The sequence below is a fragment of the Dipteris shenzhenensis genome, chromosome 8 (genome assembly GCF_047967505.1).
Source record: "Dipteris shenzhenensis isolate YYH24624 ecotype China chromosome 8, Dip_SZ_1.0, whole genome shotgun sequence".
In the NCBI taxonomy this organism is placed as follows: domain Eukaryota; kingdom Viridiplantae; phylum Streptophyta; class Polypodiopsida; order Gleicheniales; family Dipteridaceae; genus Dipteris; species Dipteris shenzhenensis.
The window spans coordinates 36,715,844-36,741,574 of record NC_141603.1 but is presented as its reverse complement, the minus strand read 5'-3'; the positions used below and the strand labels follow the sequence as shown (position 1 = coordinate 36,741,574).

Below are 25,731 nucleotides of genomic sequence, written 5' to 3'. Positions count from 1 at the left end.
TGACATCATACTCACCTCCACGGATGGCACAAATTTCAGAATTAGTGATGTTCTTTATGTGCCAGTTATAAAGAAGAATTTACTTTTAGTGTCCTCTCTCAATCGAGGAGGATTTCAGGTCATATTTAATGATGCTAAGTGTGCAGTCTGGGACAAAGAGAATGACTATGCTTTGATGTTGTCTGACACTTTGTATTGGGATTTTTTTCATTTATGAGAAAAGATCCGATCTTCCACTTTCAGTGAGCACTCCCACTGCTGCAATGCAGAATGCGGAGTTATGGCATGCCAGATATGGGCACATGAGCTATGGCAGCTTGATGACACTTCAAAAGCATGCTGTGGTTGACGCATTGCCTCCTTTGGAGTCACCTCCTCATGCATGTGGGGGATGCATCCTTGGCAAGATGCATAGATTTCCTCAGAAAAGGATGTTGCAGTAAGAGCTACTCGCAAATTACAGCTAATACACAGTGATGTCTGCGGTCCCATGAGGACACCTACTTTTGGTGGTTATCTCTATTATGTTATATTCATAGATGACTACACCAATTATACTTGGTCAAAAGAAAAAATCAGATGTGTTTATGCATTTCAAACACTTTGTGGCCATGGTTGAAAATGAGACAACACTCAAGGTGCAGACACTTCGCATTGACAGAGGGGGGGGAGTATATGTCTCATAAATTTGAGGCATTTTTGAAGAAGAAAGGCATCACACATCAGCTTACAGTGAGGCTTACACCTCAGCAAAATGGCAAACCTGAGCGGAAGAATCGCACTCTCATGGAGATGGATAGATGCATGCTTACTAGTAAGAAGTTGCCTCACAGATTTTGGCTTGAAGGCCTCATGTGTGCCAATTATGTTTTGAATCAAGCTCCCACAAAGGCTTTGAAGACAATCACTCCCTATGAGGCTTGGCATGGGAGAAAGCCTTCAGTGGATCACTTTAGAGTCTTTGGTTGTGTTGCATATGCCCACGTGCCTGTGCATTTTCGACATAAGTTGTCCGATAAGGCACTCAAGTCTATCTTTGCTGGGTATAGTGCACAAAGCAAAGGCTATCGTCTCTACAATCTTGCCTCTTGCAAGATTTTTGTGAGTAGAGATGTTATCTTTTCAGAGAATTCAGCACATACACATGCTGAATTTACTCTTCCAGCTTCTTCAGATGATGTTTTTGAGGGAATGCTTCCCATAGCTCATAAGCTCATGCTGAAAATGAGAATTTACAGCAACCTCATCATGATCCACATGCCTTGATTCAACCACATGCTGATTTTGTTCCTCCATAGGGTGTGGATGTTGTTGTCAGGCAAGAGATTCAAGAGATACATGCAGCCAAAACAGTTCCGAATTGGTTGCTACAATCATGGAGAGTAGGCTTGAGGCACCTTTGCCAGGCAGGACTCATAGTGCAGTAAGGCATGCAAGGGGGACTCTTTCTGTTGAGACAGCGTATGCAGGTACTCTTCTTGATGAAGAAGAACTTGACTCTTTTGAAGAAGCCAAGAATAATGTGCATTGGATGCAAGCCATGCACAATGAATTGCAGCCCATTGAGAAAAATCACTTGGGATGTTGTGAATTTGCCACCAGGGAAACATGCCATTGGTACCAAATGGGTTTTCAAAGTGAAAAGGAAGCCAGATGGGTCCATTGAAAGGTACAAGGTACGGCTTGTTGCCAAAGGCTATGCTCAGAAAAAGGGTATACATTATGAAGACTTTTGCTCCTACATCACGGATGACCACCGTCAGGTCAGTTATTGCCATGGCTGCAAATTTTGTTTAGAATGTCCATCAGTTGGACATAAAAACAGCTTTACTTAATAGGGACTTGCAGGAAGAGGTTTATATCAAACAACCTCCTGGATTTGAACTTTCGGGCAATGCAGTTCAAGTTTGCAAGCTGAATAAAGCTTTACATGGGCTGTAAGAAGCTCCACGTGCATGGTATGCCAATTGATGCCTTTCTGGCAAGTAAGTGGTTACACAACAGTCCCATGGAAAGCACACTCTACATCAAGAAGGATGGGGGGGATATTTGGTCATCATTCTTTATGTAGATGGCATGCTGCTCACAGGGTCAAATGAGGAAATAATTGCAGATTTCAAGGCTGAATTGAAAGCTGAAATTGACATGACAGATTTGGGCATGCTAAACTTCTATTTGGAAATCCAGTTCATACAAGGCAAGCATGTCATTGTTATGTCTCAATCCAAGTATGTGCAAAAGCTCTTAGATAGGTTCAACATGCAAGATTGCAAGCCTATAGAAACCGGGACTGAAAGCTTACTATGTATGATGCAGGTGAATCAATGGATGCCACACTTTACAGCCAGGTTGTTGGATGCCTCATTTATTTGTGCAATACACGGCCCGATATTCAGTATGCAGTATCTTAGGTGAGCAATTATATGCACAGCCCAAAGACAACACATTGGCAGGCCGTAAAACACATCTTCCGTTATTTGCAAGGCACAAAATATTATGGCTTGATGTTTCCCAAGGGGCTGACTTGCAGATGCATGCTTACAGCGGCCTAGATTGGGCTGGAAACTATGACATTAGGCAGTCTACTAGTGATAATTGATTCTTTTTTGGCAAAGCTTGCATTTCTTGGCTGAGCAAGAAACAATCTACAGTGGCTACTTCCTTATGTGAAGTTGAGTACAGGGCAGATTTCACAGCGACAGTTGAATGTGTTTGGCTACGTTGTTTGTTTGTTGATCTTCATCTCTTGTTGGAGGGTCCTTTTCCAATTCTCACTAATAGTCAAAGTGCTATAGTAGTGGCAAAGAATCCTGATGCTCACACGAAGCACATTGAGGTTCATTATCATTATGTCAAAGAGAAGTTGCATGCAGGGGAGATCAGTATGATCTATGTGTCAACACATGACAATGTTGTAGACATCTTCACCAAAGCACTTCCACGTGAGAAGTTTGAGGCATTTCGCAGTGCCCTGAACTTACCTCCTTTTGGTGATTCATCACTTCCATGTACATCACATTGGCACTACCGGGGGGTGTTAGAATTATTGGCATATTCTAGGCAGTGGCCAATGTAATTAATAAGTGAGTTAGGGGCACTTTTCCCTCACTAGGAGGATTTTTCCCCTAACCACAGTTAGTGGGTTAGTATAGTTTTGTCACTTGGACAAAACTATCCTCTCACTTGTACCCACCTTATCTTTCTATTGCACACTCTATGTTTTGCTCTTGCTCACACTTGCTTCCTGCTTCCTTTCATTCTCACAATCCTATCCTCACCATCAAGCTCACTTTTAAGACTTGTGAGTTGATTAATGATTGGAGTACATTTCAACTAGATGATGATTGATCATAATATTGAAGCTTTCAAAAGACCTTATAGTTGGATATTTTATTTCCAGAAATACCTTCCAGCTTGTTCCATACTTCGTTCTCAGACAATTTGAAGTCGATATGATGTATAAGAGAGTCAGCAAGCCCAAGCTCAAGCCCAATGATTGCAAAAGTGCTCGCTGATTGCGTTGCTTCCACGCTTTGAACTCCATGATTTTTGGTGAAGAAGCCTCCTCATCGTCAGAAACTATCTACTGTAGTCCTTCTCGCATTAAAAGATAGCTTCCTTTCATTCGAAACTATCTCCCATAGTCTTCTCGCATTAAAAGAAGCTACTTTATTGGGAGACGAAATGCTGATAAAGCCATTTTGAAGTAAAGAAGCTGCAAGCAAATACACCTTAGTATGATAAGGACAAATGGTCAAGAATCAGCCATCAATAGCTGGGGCTAGTGCAGTCATCAGTTAAGGAAGAGAAAAGGGGCCAGCCATTGATCTGAAATGAGCCACGATTTTGACTGAGTATTAGAGCAAAGTAACTTACTCCTAGAACTGGTCAGCCAGATGAGAAGCACCAGGCAGCAGCCTAAGGAAGACAAAAAATGGACCAGGGGCAGCCATGTAGACAGAAATCGGGGCAGATTTAGAAGATGGCCGGCAGGTCAGGCGGCAGCTATGTGACAGTCAGCCAAGTAGAGGAATGTTAACCAGTCAAAAGGATGGCAAATCAGGGAAGATTCTTGCTGTATGGTGGCAGATTCGCTGAGAACAGTCAGGACGGATCTCCAAGAGATTGCTGCCACCGCGGCAGAAGCTAGGTAGATCTTAAGCAGTCACGCAAGCTCCTTGGGCAAACTGGCAGGCAGATCTGAATCAAAGGATAGATGCAAGGGAGCTAGGACAAGCCTATGCTCTGATACCAAATGTGGAAGCATGTGCCAGCTGTGGAGGGTGTATACTTTGGATCACCATGGCGGAGAGAAATGCTAAAGGAGAGAACTAATGAGAAAATGAGAGACGACACCATATTGCAAAGTAGGAGATGTTGATTGGTACATGGATACACCGATTACAATGCTTTTATAGAAAAGGAGCGAGCCTTATCTTATGACTTAGTTAACACACACCTGACATCATTGATGATGTGAAACACAAGTACATTGCCATCATAGACAATGTCTATTAAAAAGACTCAAACCACTAGAACCATAAACTGTTACACTGCAGAATTCAACATTCCAAGACTGCCTAGAAAAATCTTTCAAAAACTTCCGGACCATGGAATCTTCTGACTTCCATCACTGCTTGAGGGACAATCCATGTCACTATAGCTTTGACATTTGTTGGAAATTACAAATCTAAGACATCTTGCAAAACCCACTCTTTTCTAGGTTGGTGTACACCCAATTTTCACACAGCTTCTTCATTACCTTTTCCACATGCAGTAGATGCTCTTCTAAGGAGTTTCTGTAAATCATCCAAATAAATGATGGAAAACGTGATAAAAAATGTCCTCAACACATGATTGATCAGCCTACTAAAAGTTGCAAGTGCATTGGAGTGGAAGAAAGTAAAGGAAAATTGTTGTTGTTATCCAGCTTGCTTCTGAAGAACCCAGCTCATTGCCTAGGAAATCTCAGAAACACAGGCCAACAACCATGGTGAGGGGCTATAGAACCAATGGAAGCCTTGATCCATGAATGTTTAGAATACACATGCAAGCCAAGCCTTGCAGAAATGAGTACGTCTTCCTATGGTTGTTCGAGAATCCCATCATCCCTCACTCCAATGTGGCAAACAAGGTATACATGATATCCTACAAGATTGCAAACGATGACGGTGGCTGCTGGAGGCACTTGCTGGCCTCCCATCACCAAACGACAATGGGTGACCCAGATATTCCAAGCAGTATGATGGACCGTCTCCCAAACACCATCCTTAAGTGAGGGTGCAGGCTGCTGACTGGATAGAGGATCGAGTCATGCACCTTGATCAAAAAATCGTCTGACCAACAATCATGTAGGCTGGCGAGATCATCTCGATCTAATTGGCATGACACCCCTCTATCAACCAGGCTACAATGCCATAAGCAAAGTCATGTTGTGTCATTTGGGTTTGAGCCGCAACCCAAAGTGCCTCTTGCCAATCCTCTGTGCTATGGGGTAGTTCCATGGACAGTGCGGTATCATCTTGAGGTTTCTCTCTACACAGCGGTGACACCTCCAATATGCTCCAACCATGGGTCAATTCATAGTCTCTCTTGGTCTATCTATCCGTGATGAAGGGTAGTCTATAGGTGAGACCTCTTGCTACTCCACCCAATGCCTCTCTCTCGAAGGTCTAGGCGACCACCTCTAGCTGTAGACACCGGTTGATGCACATAGTCTATGAGAAGGACACCGATATAATCCTCTTCGGGTGCCCTACTCTACTAAGGCCAAAACCACTCACCCAAAGGATCTATTGCAGCTACACACATATAGGACTTGGTTAGCACCTACTAAGCTTTTAGTTAAACTCTGCTTGTATAGAGATCACTGCTTATGGATCTCAGAGAAGAGGTTTACCGAAACATTGGATGATAATCAGATTTATCTCCCATGTGTGGAGGATCTTGACTGGACAGCTGCGAATCTTCACACATGAGACACAACGGACATAGGACATCCCACGTGGGAGACCATCTGCACTTTATGTGATATGTGGGAGACAGAGATGGAGGTTCAATTATTCAAATACTATATGTACTATGAGATTTGTGGAGGCATCATTGTCTTTACAATAGGGGTTTGGGCCCACTCCGAGAGTTTCTAGCACACCCGAATCAATGATGTGTGGTTGTTTCTCTCCTTAAGGCTTAGAGACAGAGAGATCAGCTCATACGAGAGCAAAGAAGAGCACAAGAGGAACCTTCAGATCCCAATCAAAGAAAGATCACTCAATTTCCCCGATGAACCAAGACAAGGCAGCAGGGGACTAGACATAGCAAACAGTCACAATGCACAACTCGATAAACTCAACCTCAGATGGATAATGGAAACGGAGAGAGAGAGAGAGCATGAAGCAAAAAAGTGTGACAGTTGAACGTCGAATATGCAATAGAAGAGAGAGTAAGACAATACAAAGAGGGGATAAGGTTTTTTCTAAGTGACAAACCTTATCCTTCACTAACCGTAATTAGTGAACTAACTGGGGTTAAGGGGAAAAACCTCTTTAAGGGGAAAAACCTCTAAAGAGGGAAAAGTGCCCCTAACCCACTTATTGACTTTACATTGGTCACTGCCTAGAATTTATCAATAATTCTAGCACACCCGAATCAATGATGTGTGGTTGTTTCTCTCCTTAAGGCTTAGAGACAGAGAGATCAGCTCATACGAGAGCAAAGAAGAGCACAAGAGGAACCTTCAGATCCCAATCAAAGAAAGATCACTCAATTTCCCCGATGAACCAAGACAAGGCAGCAGGGGACTAGACATAGCAAACAGTCACAATGCACAACTCGATAAACTCAACCTCAGATGGATAATGGAAACGGAGAGAGAGAGAGAGCATGAAGCAAAAAAGTGTGACAGTTGAACGTCGAATATGCAATAGAAGAGAGAGTAAGACAATACAAAGAGGGGATAAGGTTTTTTCTAAGTGACAAACCTTATCCTTCACTAACCGTAATTAGTGAACTAACTGGGGTTAAGGGGAAAAACCTCTTTAAGGGGAAAAACCTCTAAAGAGGGAAAAGTGCCCCTAACCCACTTATTGACTTTACATTGGTCACTGCCTAGAATTTATCAATAATTCTAACACCCCCCTGCAGTGCCAATGTCATGTACAAGGAAATGATCAATCATCAAAAGGAGATAAGTTCAAGGCACTGCGAAATGCCTCAAACTTCTCACGTGGAAGTGCTTTGGTGAAGATGTCTACAACATTGTCATGTGTTGACACATAGTTCATACTTATCTCTCCTGCATGCAACTTCTCTCTGGCATAGTGATAGTGAATCTCAATGTGCTTTGTGCGAGCATGAAACACAGGATTCTTTGCCACTGCTATAGCACTTTGACTATTAGTGAGAATCGGAGAAGGACCCTCCAATGAAAGATGAAGATCAGCAAGCAAACGACGCAGCAAACACATTCAACTGTCGTTGCGAAAGCTGCCCTGTACTCAGCTTCACGAGGAAGTAGCCATAGTAGATTGCTTCTTGCTCAGCCAAGAAATGCAAGCTTTGCCCAAAAAGAAACAATTACCATTGGTGGACTGTCTAGTGTCATAGTCTCCAGCCCAATCTGAATCACTGTAAGCATGCATCTGCAAGTCACTCCCCTTGGGAAACATCAAGCCATAAGACTTTGTGCCTTGCAAGTAACGGAAGATGTGTTTTACAGCCTGCCAATGCGTTGTCTTTGGGCTGTGCATATACCTGCTCACCTGAGATACTACAAACTGAATATCGGGCGGTGTATTGCACAGATATATGAGGCATCCAACCGCCTGACTGTAGAGTGTGGCATTTACAGATTCTCCTGCATCATACATTGTAAACCTCAGCCCTGGCTCCATGGGAGTAGCTATAGGCTTGCAATCTTGCATCCTGAATCTATCTAAGAGTTTTTGAACATACTTCGATTGAGACATAATGATACCACTTCTCTCTTGAATGAATTGGATCCCCAAATAATAATGTAACATGCCCAAATCTGACATGTCAAATGTGGCTCTCAATTCAGCCTTGAAATCACCATTTGGACCTGTGAGCAGTAGATCATCTACATAAAGAATGATGCCCAAGATTTCCCCCTCATCCTTCTTGATGTAGAGGGTGCTTTCAGTTGGACTATTGCTGAAACCCTTGCTGGACAGAAAGGCATCTATCTTTGCATACCAAGCATGGGGAGCCTGTTTCAGGCCATATAAAGCTTTATTCAGCTTACATACCTTATGTATATCATCTAATACCGCAAAGCCTGAAGGTGGTTTCACATACACCTCTTCCAACAAGTCTCTATTTAAAAATGCCGTTTTTATGTCCAACTGATGGACTTTCCAATCCAAATGTGCAGCCATGCCAATAACAGTTCTGATGGTTGTCATCCTGGATGTAGGAGCAAATGTCTCCTCATAATCAATGCCCAAAACCCATTGTGCATGGCTTGCATTCAATGCACATTATCCTTTGCTTCTTCAAAAGAGTCAGGCTTCTCTTCATCAAGAAGAGTCCCTGCATAAGCTGTCTCAACTGAAGGAGTCCCCCTTGCATGCCTCACTTCACTACGAGTCTTGCCAGGCAATGGAGCCTCAAGCCTACTCTCCTTGAGAGTCTGAAGCAACCAATTCGGGACAGTTTTGGCTGCGTGTATCTCTTGAATCTCTTGCTTGACAACTTCATCCACACTCTGAGATGGTACTAAATCAGCCGGTGGCTGAATTTGGACATGTGGATCTGGAGGAGGTTGCTGTAAATTTTGAGTTTCAGCAGGGGAACCAAATGCTATAGGAAGCATCCCCTCAAACACATCATCTGAAGAAGCTGGAATTTGAAATTAAGTATGTGTATGTGCTGAATTTTCAGAGAATATAACATCTCTACTAACAAAAATCTTGCGTGTAGCAGGATTGTAGAGACGATAGCCTTTGCTTTGTGAACTATATCCCACAAAAATGCATTTGAGTGCCTTATCTGACAACTTGTGTCTAAACTCCGCAGGCACATGGGCATATGCAACACATTAAAAAACTCTGAAATGGTCCACTGAAGGCTTTCTCCCATGCCATGCCTCATATGGAGTGATTGTCTTCAAAGCCTTTGTAGGAGCTCGTATCAAAATATAGTTGGCATACATGAGGCCTTCAAGCCAAAACATGTGAGGCAACTTCTCACTTATGAGCATGCATCTATCCATCTCCATGGGAGTGCGATTCTTCTACTCAGCTTGCCATTCTGTTGAGGTGTAAGCCTCACTGTAAGCGGATGCGTGATGTCTTTCTCCTTCAAAAATGTCTCAAATTCATGAGACATATACTCCCCCCCTTGATCTGCGCCAAGTGTCTGCACCTTGAGTCCAGTCTCATTCTCAACCATAGCCACAAAGTGTTTGAAATGCATAAACATTTCTGCTTTTGCCTTGAGACCATAGACCCAAGTGTAGTTGGTGAAGTCATCTATAACTGTAACAAAATAGAGATAACCCCCAAAAGCAGGTGTCCTCATGGGACCGTAGACATCATTGTGAATAAGCTGTAATTTTCGTGTAGCTTTCACTGCACCATCCTTCTTGAAGGGAAGTCTATGCATCTTTCCAAGGATGCAACCTTCACATGCATGAGGAGGAGGCGACTCCAAAGGAGCCAATGCACGAACCATATCATGCTTCTGAAGTGTCATTAAGCTGCCATAGCTCATGTGCCCATACCTGGCATGCCATAACTCCGCATTCTGCATCGCAGCAGTGGGAGTGCTAAGTGATAATGCAAGATCGGATCTTTTTTCATATAGATCAAGCTGAAAAAGACCCTGATACCGATACAAAGTGCCAGACAACATAAAAGCATAGTCATTCTCTTTGTCTCTGACTGTACACTTGTCATCATAAAAAACAACCTGAAATCTCCTCTATTGAGTGAGGAGATTGAAAGCAAATTCTTCTTTATCTCTGGCACATAGAGAACATCTAAAATTCTGAAATCTGTGCCATCAGTGGATGTGAGAATAATGTCTCTAACTCCACACATTGAATAATAAGAATTATTGGCACAAGTCACCTTCTTTTTTGTGGGTGGAGGATGCAAAGATACAAACAGACTCTTCTTGGAAGTGATGTGCTTTAAAGCACCGCTGTCAAAATACCAAGTATGAAGTGTCTCATCAACACTAAGAGAGCATGCATCCTTTGAAGGATCATAACTGCAAGTCAAGAAAGTATATAGATCATCATCATTAGTGGCTGTAGCATTTGAACTACCCACTGAAAAATCTAAAGTGCAAGAAAAAAAGGCATAGTGCTCTTCCACAAAGTTGGCTGCAACATCTCCCCCATCATGAGAATGTGGAGCTGATGCATCTGACACAGCCATATCGGAATCCCTTTTCTTTTCTTTGGCTATGCGCTTCTTGCATTCTCCAATATAATGACCTGGCTTCTTGCAATAATGATAGATGCTCTTCTTTTTCTGCTTATTTGTATCACCCTTGGCCTTATAAGAGGGCTGTCTTGAATCAGCTTTATTGTGATTTGTGGACTGATTGGCATGTGGCTTTTGTTGCCCTTTACCCTTGGGCTTGAACTTGAAAAGCATGGCATGCTCGCCAGCCCGGGTTGCCATATTTCTGTGTGTCTGCTCCTCCTGCAACAGAAGTCCTATCAACTCGTGAAAAGAGAGAGGATTGCTGTCCCCCCTCAATGACAAATTCAGCAAGGTGTGGAAACCGAGATAGGACTCAAAAAGAGAGTTTAGAGTGGTGGTGATCATCTCTGAATCTGGAATGGCTTCATCAATATTCAGCAATTGTTTCCACAAGTCTTGAAGCTTTGTGAGGTGAGAATTCATGGAATCTCCCTCATCCATATGCGTATGGGAAAGCTCTCGCTTCAGAAAGGAAACTCTGACATCATTTCTTGCTGCAAACATACTCTCTAGTATCTCCCAACCTACCATAGATGTCTTGCATGACCATATATGAGGTATAATGAACCTCTTGATAGAAAGAGAAATTACTGAAAGAGCTTGTGCATCTCTAGAGTCCCATCTTTTCTGCTCTATTGTGGGAGCTCCTGGAGCGGATGCTCCAACTACTTGTGCTGCATTTGCACCTCTACCCCTGCCTCCAGCTGTAGGAGTGACAGGTGTAGCTGCTGTATCTGGTCTTGCTTCATCTCCATTGACATAATCCCAAAGATGTCTACCAACCAAGATATTGCTAACCATGAAACACCACAAGGAGTAGGTTGTGCCATCCAACTTATCCTCCTGTGTGAGTACTCCGAACACCTCATTGGGGTTATTCTGAGCCATTTTCACCAAATAATCTCAAAAAATACAGCCAACGGACCAAGTAAAATCCCTTCCTGGGATGTAAAATGCACAGGATGTAAAATGCACAAGTAAAATATGCAAGGAAAAATCTGCCCACAGTGGCAAATATTGTCATAGCCTATCAAAGGCTCAAAATGCACTTCAATTATCCTGCAAATGCTCTCAATCTACCAAAAAAACACTGCAAAACTTGCCAATGTCTGCAATGTTACTCAAAATGAGTCCAAAATTACCCGCAATAGTCCCAAAATGCTTGTACACTGCCACATTGCATCAGAATGCCAAAAGCCCCAATTTCTTCAAGGAAATTGCATCCAAAAGAGGGCAAATTGCCTGAAAGTCCCCAAAATGCAAGAAATTGCAGTGTAAAGCAAAAAGCCCCAAATTTTTGCAAGAAATTGCAACTCTAAAGGGGCAAATTGACTGAAAGCCCCAATTTGCAATTTATCTGCAAAAGAACCAAATTCTACTGCAAATGTGTGCAAATGAGCACACCCAAAATCCCAAAATGCACTTGCTTGAATCCACAACCAATAAATGGCTCACTGCACAAATGCCTGACAAAAGAAAAACACCTGCAAGATTCACGTGCAATGAGAACTCTCCAAACCAAGGCACCCTTTTATAGAAATACTAGAACAGCCCATACGGTACGGACTGTACAACTGTACGGACAGCTAATGAGAGTTGTACGGCCCAAATGTCAGCGTAGGTATAGAAGTCAGTGTAGGTACAATTGATCAGAATAGTACGGATGGCTATACTGTTGTATGGCCAAATATGCATTGATAGAGGAGCTATTGCAGGTACGTACAGAAGGACTGTCAAAAGCAGTACGGACATCACATAGAACAAGTGTACAGATTGTTGCAGGTGTACGGTCAACTGTACGGCGGTCTGCTTTCAATTGTGCGGATGCACGCTCAAGCTGTACAGACAGCTCTGCGCATGTTATACGGACGGCTGACAGAAGTGTCTGTACGATTGTACGGCAGAGCTATACGGATTGCACGGCAGGTGGTACGGCGCAAGATACCGTACGTCTATACGGATAGCAACGTGAGTTGCTGGTTGGAGCAAGTGGTACGGCACAAGACCACCGTACGTCTGTACGGACAACAACGTGAGTTGCTGGTTAACTTGCACGAACAGAGGCTTGTAGTTGATGTGTAGGATTCTTGTAGGTATAGAATGTTTGGGAGCTGTGGGAGCTAACAGATGCAAGAGAAAAGATGGTCTAGGACTTCAAGCTGCTATGATACTAAATGATGGAAACGGAGAGAGAGAAAGAGAGCAGGAAGCAAAAAAGTGTGAGAGCTAAAGGTCGAATATGCAATAGAAGAGAGAGTAAAACAATACAAAGAGGCCATAAGGTTTTGTCTAGTGACAAACCTTATCCTTCACTAACCATAGTTAGTGAACTAACTGCGGTTAGGGGGAAAAACCTCTAAAGAGGGAAAAGTGCCCCTAACCCACTTATTGACTTTACATTGGTCACTGCCTAGAATTTATCAATAATTCTAACAATGGACACTTACAATCCACATATATATTGACCATGATATATATATATATATATATATAATTGTCAGATGACAAGCTTTATCTTAGAGGCTTCTGAAGACAAGGGAGCCTGGACAGTGTAGGCATGCTGATCAACAGAGCAGTGATCCATCACTGATTTCGTTCCTCGACGACACCGGCCTCACTAAATCCAAAGCCACTGTCAGATGAGACCATCTTTTCTTTTCTCATTCGAGTGGTGGACTTGGTCCCATGGACACCATACATAGGCCTAGCCTCCTAAAAGGATAGCTAACTTAGTGGCCAACTAGTGGCCTCCCATCATTATCTTTTAAATTCTGGGTTCTCTCTTTTACTAGTGATAGTGCAATGTATGTATTTTCTTCTTTCAAACACCAGCCTTAGGGTATGGGTGCCCATTTTCAGTGGCCCTATCCCTTATCTTCCATTGCATCTCGGTTTTTTCCACTCTCTCTCTCTCTCTCTCTCTCTCTCTCTCTCTCATCTGACTCACTACTTACAGATCTCAGAGGAGGGGTTTGACGAAGTAACAGGCCACCCTGAGATTTATCTCCCACATGCACTAAGGATCTCAATTGGGTGATTTTGGGTATCTTCTCACAGGCTACGGATTGAGACAGGACAGGTAGAGGGCATCCCACATGAGAGGTGGATCTGCACTTTATATGATCCATGAATGGCATCATTGTCTTTTCAGTAACGCTTTTGGCCCACTCAGAGAGTTTTTGGCACATCTTGATTAGCGATGTGTGGACATTTTCTTCTCGAGGCCCAGAGACATAGAGATCATCTCATACAAGTTCAGAGGAGAGCACATGAGGGATCGTCAAAGCCCTGTCAAAGGATGATCATGGACTTTTCTTCAGCGGTGACATGAGTGAGGGGAAGCAGTGATGAGACGTAGTAGAGACCCCAAGTGCATGAAGATGGACATTCACATGAGGACTGAAGACATCTCCTCTCTACAACTGATGTGGGAAGATAGACCACTAGAGTGGCGCTAGCACTTGTCTAAAGTCAGCTTCCTCTCGGAGAATATAGAGGGGGGAGAGGCCTGGATAGTCTGCTCATGCTGAGCAACAACAGCAGCAATCCATCACTATTTTTCTTCCTTGATGATGCCAGGCCTCACCAGATCTAGAGCTGCTATTCGAAGAGCTTATCTTGTCTATCCTCAGCCGACCAGTGGAGTTGATTCCACGGACAAAAAGCACAGGTCCGATCACTTGGATGGATCGCTGATTATTGACCATGGCCAGGGACCTCCCCTTGTTGTCCTTTACATTTGGGTTCTCTCTCTCAGCGACAACACGATCATTTATTTTCTCGTGTCAACATCATCCTTGGGTATGGGTGCCCGTTTTTAATAACCTTACCCCCCCCCCCGGCGGCCTTTTAGCTTTCATTGTACCTGGTTTTTTTTCAGTCTCATTGATCCTTCGGTCTTTCATAGACGTTAATAAACCCCCGCCTTTTAGCTTTCATTGTACCTTGTTTTTTTTTAGTCTCATTGATCCTTCGGTCTTTCATAGATGTTAATAAACTTTCTTTCTTTTTCCACACGTAGCAATCATGTATAGCAATCATGAGTGTAACAATGTGTTCATAGATTTGTTGCTACGTTTGTCAAACCTATGAATTGTGCTACATATCTATAATTTCCTGCTGTGTTGGAGAAAGAAAGAGATTTACATTAACACATCTGCTTGCATGCACACAGGCAAGCCCATTGTAGAAAGAAAGAGGTCGTGCAGAAATGTAATCATTTTTTACATGCCAATGAGTCTTCTGCAGGATTGTAAATAGTAAAGAAGCATAAAAGACTTACACTCCAAATTTCCTCATCTGTGTAGATTTCGAGAGGGTCCACATTCATTCTGATGGTTCCTTCAAAGAGAACAGGGTCTTGAGGAATGATCCCCAGTCGATTCCTCAAATCATGCAGTCCAATAGTTGCAATATCAACATTGTCAATTAAAATCTGGCCACCAGCAGGTTCTACTAGCCTGAACAGTGCTAGAATAAGTGTGGACTTTCCACTTCCTGTCCTTCCAACAACGCCTACCTTTTCCCCACCTTCTATATTGAAGCTTACACCTTTCAGAACCAAAGGTGTAGTTGGACGGTATCGCAGCTGAAGAAACCAAAAGTATCACAAAGAAGGCACTACATGTGAGACAAACTCTTTAGTTCTTGACCTATATACATTCACCTGAAATTTGAGAAGTAAAAGGCAATATGAGATCATAGCAAAGCAAAAACCGAAGGGTCTAGACTGTGTCTTTTTTAAAGCAATAAAAGAAACAGAAAATGTTAGGAAGCAGATTTCATTCAAATAAAAGAGGATTTTGAATCACCTACATTAGAATAAGTATTGTGAAAAAGTTACTTGACATAATTCTAACAATACCTTCAATCTTGTTGAGACTATCTTTCCTGTCATGGGCCAGTTGGGTGATGGTAGACAGTTTGGAATGGATAGGGTTGCTTCACTTGGTATATGTGTGAACTGCCTAATACGCTCAACCGAAACCATTTTATTCTCCACTGTGCATGTTAGCCACACTGTCCAGTATAGGGCTGCATTGAGTCCAAGGGCATACGATAATGCAAGGCTTACTATCTCTGCATGTCAGAAGAGGTATCATATGAACAAAATCAAACTAAAGCATGATATAGTCAATAGTAGAAACTCTATTAAAAATCATTATGGCAGAAAAACAAGCACCTTTCTGATAAAAGAGAAAGCCCATACAGTCATGGTTTTAAATTGTAATAAAAAAGGTTCGAAATGAGGCTCTGAGCAGAAAAATGACAGGTTGTATTGTACAGAAATGGTGCTTAGGCCACGTAAAACACAAGAATCCTACAAACATAATTATGGACAGGATCAAGGACTATAAAATTTTATATCTTCTCTCAATCATCATTTAGTTGTACAAGTAGGTATTGAAGAAACCCTGGCACTCAAGAAAGATCATTTCTCCACTATTTCATGATGATTCTAATAGCACAGCAGTATCTCAGACTACCAGTAATCCTACAACTAACAAGAGAAAAAATAAAGATGCTAACTACTTGCTTGTCACTACAATTGCCCAGTTGCATGAGTACCAGTAGAGGATGTATTAAGTTTTGCAAATACAAGAACCTTAGGCTCAGCACAGTTAGATATTACGTTGTCTAAGTACGATGAGGAGATTCTCCCAGACAAGAAGACCTCAGATAAGGATGTTTATGGAGCCAAACACAAGACAGAGACCAGATATACACCACCATCTCTTCCAATCCTGTTGATACCTACCAAACAAAGGTTGCTTCTATCCAGCAACATGCAAATTGAACTCATCAACATTCTGCTACTTAGTAAACCGAAGAAAAATAACCAATTACTGGGTGTCATGGTTTAAAACTTCTGGCTACACACTCACAGCCCTCTGACTCGGAACATTAGGGTCAAGATGGAAATTGAACATCAATCCTGCTTCTACAACATGCATCACACACTTCGACTACTTTTATTCAAAAATATTGTTTCACTGGTGTGCCATACACACAATTGCCTTGTGCAATCCATTGGCCTTTTTCTTGACGTGCACTTAGCATGCTTTGTTCAAATACTCTTTCCATGTCGTTGTACGTGTTCTTCAAATTGAACTTTGCCAACAATGCTGATCATGTCATACTTGTGAATAGAGATTCCGGTGCCTTTTTCTCATCAAGGAGTGCCAATCATCATTACAACAGTGGTTCTGGTAATTGACAAGTTGCCAGCATTGACCTTACATCAGTTGGTGCTACAAAACCAGCCAGATGTTGAATAATAGCCTTTTTTGGACTTAATTATTGACAACCCAAGTCCAATCATAGTGAGAACTCATTTGTTACATGCATTGCAAGTGTTTCTTACAAGCACTTATCAACTGTCTCTGTCATTCCCCCCCTGGTACTCCTTCCACTCAGTCTCCCTTCTGTTCTTCCCTCTCAGTGCACAGCTCAGCTCTCTCTATCTTTCTTCTCATATCGTCTGCCCTTCCTCTCAGCTCCCTATGCTCTTCCCCTCTCCCTTCCCCTCCACCCCTTCGTCTCTCCTAGCCCCTCCCTCTCTCCCAGACCTCCTGCTTTGCTGGCAGCTACTGCCCCTGCCCTCATCTCCCTTTCCTTCTCTCCCCACCCCCCCAGCTCAACTCTCCAGCCCCTCGCCTCCCTCCCAGCTCCCTGCCTCTGCTCCCATTCTCCTGTCTCAGCTCCTCAGCTACTGCCCCTTCCCTCATCTCCCTTTCCTTCTCTCCCCCCCCCCCCCCGCTCAACTCTCCAGCTCCTCGCCTCCCTCCCAGCTCCCTGCCTCTGCTCCCATTCTCCTGTCTCAGCTCCTCAGTCCCTCTCTGTGTGGTCTCCTTGGCCAACAAGCTACTCACAACATCAGTACTCCACCAGGTGCATAGTTACTGACAGCTGTACGGAAGGTATCCCATGAGGATGGCAATGAACATAAGAGAAATATTGCCTTAGTCTCCGCATCAAAATTCATCTTCTGAGCCTAAAGCTGACTGAAAATAATATTGAATTCATTCAAGTGAGAAGCAATGGAGACCCCTTCCTTCATCTGCAGCTCAAACAACCTCTTCATGAGGTGAACTTTATTAAAGGCAGTTTCCTTCTCATAAGTGGCACACAGTTTCTTCGACAAATCTTCCGTAGTCTGCTCATTTACTACTGTGAAATAAACTAACTTTGCAAGATGAAGTCTAATAGTAGACTTTGCTAATGCATCTAACTCATTCCAATCATCATAGCCCTCTTGCTGTGCGTGTGTTAGGATATGAAACCACTTTGGTCTCTTAAACGTTTTCATAAGTGCTTGAACTTGGTATTTATAACTTAAACTTTTTTAAGTCATGACTAATGGCTCTTTCAAGCTTTGGGCTTTCTCATGTATAAGTGTACCCAAGAATCAAGACAAGTCATGCATCATGTGTGTTGTAGGATAATAGTAACATAACATCATTGTTGCAACTTGCTTTCTTGGTCCTATTAGTGCATTAAATCATCTAGTTGAGGATCCAGGCAAGGAAGGCTTCTTAGTCGTTCGCATCTTGAATAGCTACCCTTGGACTTAGAACAAGGAATTCCACTAGTATGATTGCTTCTAGACTAAAGGAGTGTGCTTTGTAGTGACTTTGAATGCAATCCAGTAGGCCTATAGTGCAATTTGAAGCTTGGGGTCTCAATCGTTTTAAGGTTTGTTCACTGTCTCATATGAGAATCATCTTGAGCACCTTATTCCTTGCTTTAGCTTGACCATTCACCCTCAGGTTGTCTTTTGTGGATTTCTTGTATTGGATCAACCACCAAGGCCCCAAGGCCCTGCCTACTAGGGAGAGTTTGGCCGAGCTCCAATAAAGAAGCTTGCGCCGCACTTTCTCTAGTATTGGGGCAATGCATTGCTCTATTGATATGTCTACGCCCACCCTGCAACCAAGGTATCTCGTTGTCTATCCACATGAAATACAATAAAACTAAGGAAAGCCCTTGGTCACCTCTATCCTGGGCCTCCTCTATAAGGAACCCACCTTATTTGGTCCATCTAGAGGTCTTGCAATAGATATCCAGGACCCCCCTGACCGCTCTGTTGAACCCTCCACACATAGGGCCATTCACGATTGGGTGGCTCCAGGATCGGCATCCGAATGTGTATACACCTACTTGTAATAGCAACACCCTGCATTTTGAAGAAGGCTGATTAAGAGCCTCCTTGATGTGGGCTCTTGGATTGTTGTTGGTGACTTCAACAATCTAGAGTTTGGGGAGAACAAGCAGGGCAGAGCCTTCTTTCTCAGAGATGCCTACGACCGAGAGGAGCACAAGGGAATAGTTCATCTTTGCGATCTGTGGCAAGGACCTTTGGCAAGAGGTGGAGTTCTCCAAACTTCCAGATAGCCTATGCTTCTCCTTCGAGTAGCAAAAACATCATGGACTTCTAGAAAGGTTGGGTAGGTGATATGTGGGTGATTGTGTAATGCATAGGGGGGGAGCCACTGGCATTTCGGCAGGTACCATGATGTCTTACCATTCCCCAATCTTGCTACACCTAGGGCAGCCCCATTGGGGACTCCCCCAAAAAGGGATATGCATTCAAATGCCTTGTTCCAAGAGGAGGAGGTACATCATGCTATTATAGAGATTTGGCAGTAGCTTGACACTCCACCTGAGGGAGGCTGCCAACAGACGCGATTCAGAGGAGTAGTGAGGGGCTTTAGTCTCAAGCTCTCCGCCAGCACAAGAGAGCATTGAGACAAGACCTGGCTTCCATAGATCGTCTCAGGGAGCAAAACTCAAGTTCTCACTGGCTTGCGGATCGGTACGAGTGCCCGTGGCCCAACCTCCAAGACATTGAGACTCCTCATGCGAAGTTCTCTTATCGCTATTCCAAGGCAAGGTGGGTGACAACAGGATTACCAAACAGTTTTTGTAGACCAATAGGCCCCGATCAATAGGGATGCAGCTAAAGATATTGAGAGATGAGAGCACACATATGCACTCTAACCCCTAGGAGATCCTAGAGATGATCACATACTTTCATCGGCATCTTCTCCATAGGAGTGGTGTCCCTATGTTGATGCAGCCCACAAGGCAGTTTGGGCCCGTATCCCGATAGTAGTCTCTTTGAGTATGAGGAGGTAGGTGCAGTAGCCTTTCAATGATGAGGAGATTTGGGAGGCCTTCCCCTCACAGAAGTGCCCTACAGATGATGGACTGACACCGTTCTTCTTTAGGTGCTTGCGGGAGCATCCATTACCCCTTCGTTTGGCATTTCAAGGAATTTTTGACTCAAGTTATCTTCTGCAGTCTTTGAGGTGTAGTTGGGTTTTCTTTATCCTGAAGAGGGAGGAGGTCTAATTTTCATCAGTGGAGACCGAATACTCTTCTAGACATCGCATACAAGAACTCAGCCAAGGTCTTGAGATTGCGGTTATGGCCCCGTCTAGTGGATATCATTTACGACATGCAAACAGTTTTGTTCAAGAACGTTACATCCTGGGACAATATCTTCACCTTTTAGGAGGCACTAGATTGGGCAAAGGAGGAGTCTCACCCTCTTGCGATCCTTCTTTTGGATGTTGAGAAGGCTTATGATAGGGTGTAGTTGTGCTTCTTGGAGGGCACCATGCAGAGATTAGGCTTCTCAGACCAATGGATTAGAGGAGTCTCGTACTTACACACTATGAGTTCTAGTTAGATACTTATTGGTGGCCACATAGGCAAGGTCTTCTCTCTCTCTCTCTCTCTCTCTCTCTCTCTCTCTCTCTCTCTCCAGCAGGGCTGCCCACTCACCCCCCTCTCACCCCTTTCTTTTCCTTTTCGTAGTTGGGGCATTGGGTTACTCTTTATGCTCTCAGCCATAGGCCTCACATGGATGTGGCTTCCAATTTGATAGAAGGAGGGCATACTGCCCCCTGTGATAAGCTCACTTAGATCATATACATCCTACGAGACAGAAATGCAAAACCTTTCACTCCTGCCTATTGAGAGAGACTGCACCTCAAGACTCCCACCTAGGAGAAGACGGCGCCACCATCTGACATTTGCTGCTGATAACATATGCTCTTGAATAAAGAGAAAGTCTACCGCCTATCCTACAACGGCCCTCTGCAACTATTGGCAAAGTATCAAATGTTGTGGCTGCTGCCATCCACAATCATGATGCCTAGGCACGTTTCAATTTACCAAGGTCCAACTCATGGGTAAGAGGGGTTGACGAACAAGGCTCTCCTATGAGTGGGAGCCTACACAACAATAACGGACTTCTATGACGTCAAGGGGGTTTGGGATAGAGAGTAATCAACATCCATGCAACAGTGTTCCAGAGGCATAACAAGCTCTATGCCTACCTTCAAGGTCCACTGCATCACGAAGGAGACCTCTACCCCCCAACCTGGTAGCACACAGCTAAGCATCTAGTATGTAGCCTACTTGAGCTGCTCCTTTGGCCCCAATTGAATCACACTGACTACAATGCCCTACTTGTCCGAGGTGACATCGAATTGGAAGGTAGTTGTGTCATCGTGGATGATCCAAAGCTCCCTCCCCTGGGGGCCCAACCACTCCTCCATCATGTGAAACAATTGTTGTTGGAATCCCTAGAAAGGGCGAGTGTGAGAACCTATTACGATGGATTTTCTTTTTGGGGCTGCAAAATCAACACCATCATCTTTAAAGAGGAAGGACACTCATCTAGAATCTGCAGGTAGTTCCAGAGTCCAAGCCTCTAGAACTCTTTCAGCAAGGGTTTCCCAAGGCGGGGCTACGGGACCCTAGAAGTTGTGCAAATAGACCACCTGACCCTAGCTGCTCCTAGAAGGTTATATCCTGCGAAAAGGGGGGCTTGGGCTGCGGCTAGGGCTGCGGCTAAGAAGAGGAAGCCACAACCCGGGGGAGGGGTCAACCACACCCATGCCCAAGGGCTGGGGATCTGGGCGGGGCTGAGGGGGCGGGCGGGCAATGAAAGAAGCGGGCAGAGCTGCAAATGGGGGCGAGTAGTGAGAGGGAGAAGGTGCAAGGGGGGTGTGGAAAAGGTGGGGAGAGGAGGGATGTTTCCGCGGGAACTTCGGCATCTTGCTACTGTGCAGGAGCCTGGGTGCTCTGGACTCCTGTCACTGGGGTCTTCCACAAGATCAAAGAAGGTGTCATCCTTCGGAGTCTAGGGGCGGCTTGCTGGCACACCCTTTGACCGCTTCCCCTGAGACTAGGAAGCTACCTTCGTCCTTGCCCTCTCGCACTCTCGTGCTCTCGGAGTTTGGCGTGCCACTTGCTAGTCTTCAATGCCTTCTTTCTATGGTTTTTATGATCCACCCTGGTCCAAGGCCTCTCAAAAATCGCTATCCAGGGTGTCTAGGACTCCTGCTACTGTCAAATCGGGTGTTGCGGTCTATCTGAGTGCGCTACCCTCTACTCTTGTCAAGTTTGAGAGGAGGAGACCTACCCAGAGCTCTGACAATCATGTGCCACATGCCCCATCTGTCTACACCATCGACATTGACATGGTAGACCCAAGACCTCGACTCACTATCTGAATTATCCTGTGTTGAGAGTCTCAAGAAAGATCTCTAGTAGGGCCTCCCGATACTCAACTATCATCCTAAGGTGCGAAACTCTGTCATTTGCTACCACTGACGCTGCTTACTGAGGCAGAGACTCAAGCACCATACCAAGGCATCTCCCAATGGAGTGAAGGATAGGTCAGTACTCTTTTGAGAGCCCCAGGAAGCACATAGACCATGTAAGGGCCGAGGAAGATAGGGCTCTGCTCCACAAGGGCCGGGAAGCAGATAGACCATGTAAAGGCCGAGGAAGATAGGGCTCTGCTCCACAAGGGCAAGAATGGTGTTGGGGAAGCTCAATTAGAGAAGCAAGACTCCTCTCCCATAGATAGTGACCTCATGAATATGATCCCCATCCAACACCAAGCTTTCCTATAGCCAATCCCGTACCTAGCTCCTTGAAGGCGGGAGCCCAACAATCCTGCCTAGCATGGCCGTATCCTGTACAGATTGAAATGCTAACCGAGCTTGTTGTTTGTCGTCTTGAAGAAAAAGCAAAACCTTTATAGTTGTGGGAGTCAAATGTGCTGCCATAAGAGCCCCTCTTGCCAGCAAAATGCCACCACCAAGCTTCTTTTCTTTGAGGCAAAAATAAAAACTCTGTGCTGCGAAAAGGGAAGGGGGTGGAAAAGAGAAAAAAGAAGGAAAAGGGGACGAGGGGGTTGGGGGGCAGCGGGAGAGAGAATGAGGACAAGGGTCCCCTCAAGAGGACAAGCCAAGGGCTCAAGCAAAAGGCTGCTTCAAGCACTGAGATGGCTGTCCAAAGAGCTCACTTGGAATGGGGCCACGTGAGCCAAAAAGCTTGAAGCTGTGGGCTGGAAAGAAGCCTACAGCCACTGCCAAACAAAGGGGCGACCGGCGTCAAAGAAAGGACCGGCCTCCTTGAGAAATGTGCCAGCAACTAGAGGGGTGATCCAAGGACTCCCAAAACCAAAAACATCAGCAAACACTGAGCAGGCCAGGCACAATCTGAGCAGAGGAAATTTCTGTGAAATGGGATCTGAAGGAACTCTTGGAGCTGTGAACTGACTAAGGGCTGGCGTGAAAGACTGGAGAGGCTGCTTGAGCAGGCTGGCTGCTGGAAAGATCCCATGAGATCAAGAACCAGCTTGAAGAAAGGCACCGGGGTGTGCTAAAGCACCTCGACTGCTCCGAGTAGCCAGGAAAATCCAGGCGGCCAGAAAAATGGGTGCTGGCAAAGTAAAAAATGGTAAAATGAGGCTGGAGAAGAGGCGTAAAATAGAGAAGGGAAAGGCACAAGGAAAGGCGGAGGGGGAGCAGGGCAGAAGCGAGGGGAAAGGAGTGCAGCATGCAAAGGGGAGCAGGGAGCCACTCGTCAGTCCCCTAGGAAGACACTTATGCACTTACTTGTAGATCAAGCATCCAAACTCTCTTGCAAATGAATATCTTTTATCCACTGCCTTATTACCACCTAGTACTTCATGATAAAACAGCTTTTGTTGGAATGAAGATGCTGACTTGTCTACCTGACATAAAACAATAGACCTTCGCAATATGCTCTCTCCCTATGTTCAATCTTTTGTGCTTATAAGATTACCCACCATGCTATTCATTTATCCACTATTGTGAGCAAACTTATAGAGACGCATGCATGCAAGAGCACAACACCTGTTTTAATTGAATTCTCGGGGAGAACAACAAAGAGAAAAGCTGTTGTACATAATATGACTGTGCCAATGGATTCGAGTCGAAGACCAAGCCATTCATTGGCTGAATTGTTGTGGAAGTCCATTTTCATGTTAGAATTGACTCGATCAAAGTTTTGTAGAGCAAAATTTTCCTCCTTGCCAAAACAGCGAATGGTTTCAATCCCTGCAACTGTCTCTGAGAAATGGTAAATGAGTGGTGCCTTAGTTATTGAATCAAGTCGTGTAATCTCCCTTGATGAAGTGATGTAGAATTTCTGCAAATCAAGAATTCTAACTTTTATATAGATTCTCTAACTATCATGCCATGCATGTCTATATGATTGTACTATACAGAGCATTTGCAAATACATAGGGACAGTTCTTCTTCAAAGTGACTGAATACCTGATACCAATAGTAAAGCCAGGCAAGAGGCACAATCAGAAATATGATTGGCCATGTGGATATACATATGACAATAATCACACCAATTGCAGAGACATAGGTGCTTATTGCTCCACCAATGAAAAAATGCAGGGTAAAATCGATGTTTGTCTGATCTGCTGAGAACTGTAAAGAGAAAGAAACTCTTCTCAGTAATAGAATCTAATGTCCATGGTAGAGAGTGTCTAGGTGAAAAGCTTGTGGTGCTTTTAGAAAATAACCATTAAATATCCATCTTTCCCTTACCTATCCCCATGAAAAATATAAGCAGGCTTCACTCCTATTCAAGAAAACCAGAATTATTGGTACCTAATGAAAAGCAACAGGCACGCAAATAATAACCTCAATCTGTACTAGATATTCCTTATGTAGGGACAAAAGTTTTTGTAAATTCTAGGAGCCCTTACTCTGCTCAGGATTCTTCCCGAAGGAGTGGTATCAAAAAAAGACATTGGTGCACGAAAAATGTTACGCAGCATATCCAGGAAAAAACCTTGAGCAGTTTTCAGCCCAATAGCAGCCACCACAGTCACTCTTATTAGCACATTTATCCAAGCTGAGGCATTCAAAGCCACATATATTGGTATAAATCTCTGTTTGTTTATAGTCTGACTGGAATCTTCAGGTATCTCCGCAGACAGCCAATAGTCACTGGCTAGCAGAGATGCTTGCCACAAAGACTGATTCAGTAGCAGCACCACGACAGCGCCCCAACCATATATTTTTGTAAGGTACAACCAATACACAGACCAACTCACTCGACCAGTTTCTCTTTGCTCTTCATCAATAAGCTTCGAAGAACCCTCTGGTACTCTGGAATCCACAAATGAATCTGTAGCAGGCAGTTTATCAACCAGTCCTCCTGAGGAAGTAGAACGCTTGTCTGCAAATTCCTCAATAGAAAGAACTCTTTCAAAGCTCAATCTCTCTGACGGTTCATTTACACCCTTATTTCTATCATTTTGTAATCCTTCTGAATCTACAAGATCCATTGCTTCATTGTGGGCTGCAACTAAGGCTGCAAAATCTGTTCCCACATTAAGTATTTCATCATAGCTTCCCAACTGTACAATTTGACCATCTTTCATAACCTGTCCAGTACAGTTAACACTTTTGATTACAAGTTTGAAAAAAACAGGAGCCATATTCTATATCAGGGCACCATGGATTAATAAAAATGGAAGGTTGAGCCACACTTGTAGAAAGACGAGAGACTGCAAATTTGAAATCAGAAAAGCGGGAAGATCATCAATACACTTTGAAACATTCTTAAAGACCAGCTATAATAATTTTCTTACCACAACAAGGTCAGCTCCTGACAAAAATTCAACTTGATGAGTCACCAATAAAACCGTCTTTCCTTTAAGAATTCCAAGGATACATTCCTGTACAAGCAACAGAGTGTCAAAGGAGATTCTTATATTTAAATCAACAGATCAGATCAAGGAATCCACAAAATAGCATGAATGAGAGAGAGCTTACACTTTTTCGTGGAAAATTTAGAAAAACATACCACCGGAAGGACCATCTTCCCACACTGTAAAAACATAGCACAGTATGTTTCTACCAATGTAAGCTGAAGAAAATGCCAAAATGAGCTTCCCTGCATTGAAAAGCCCATCTGCATTTAT

General features: G+C 43.9%; 1 protein-coding gene across 2 annotated transcripts in view; it reads right to left on the bottom strand.

The window, feature by feature from the left end:
- LOC147899450 (ABC transporter C family member 14-like) overlaps positions 1-25,731 on the bottom strand; it is a 66,317-nt gene that overhangs the window by 30,478 nt on the left and 10,108 nt on the right. For both annotated transcript variants that reach the window (XM_087377846.1, XM_087377847.1), the window contains 6 exons: positions 25,399-25,485; positions 24,508-25,191; positions 24,062-24,226; positions 23,639-23,933; positions 15,319-15,533; positions 14,737-15,042 (listed from right to left, as the gene is read on the bottom strand). In XM_087377846.1, coding sequence (XP_087233972.1) covers positions 14,737-15,042; positions 15,319-15,533; positions 23,639-23,933; positions 24,062-24,226; positions 24,508-25,191; positions 25,399-25,485 — 1,752 coding nt within the window. The remainder of the gene's footprint in view (positions 1-14,736; positions 15,043-15,318; positions 15,534-23,638; positions 23,934-24,061; positions 24,227-24,507; positions 25,192-25,398; positions 25,486-25,731) is intronic.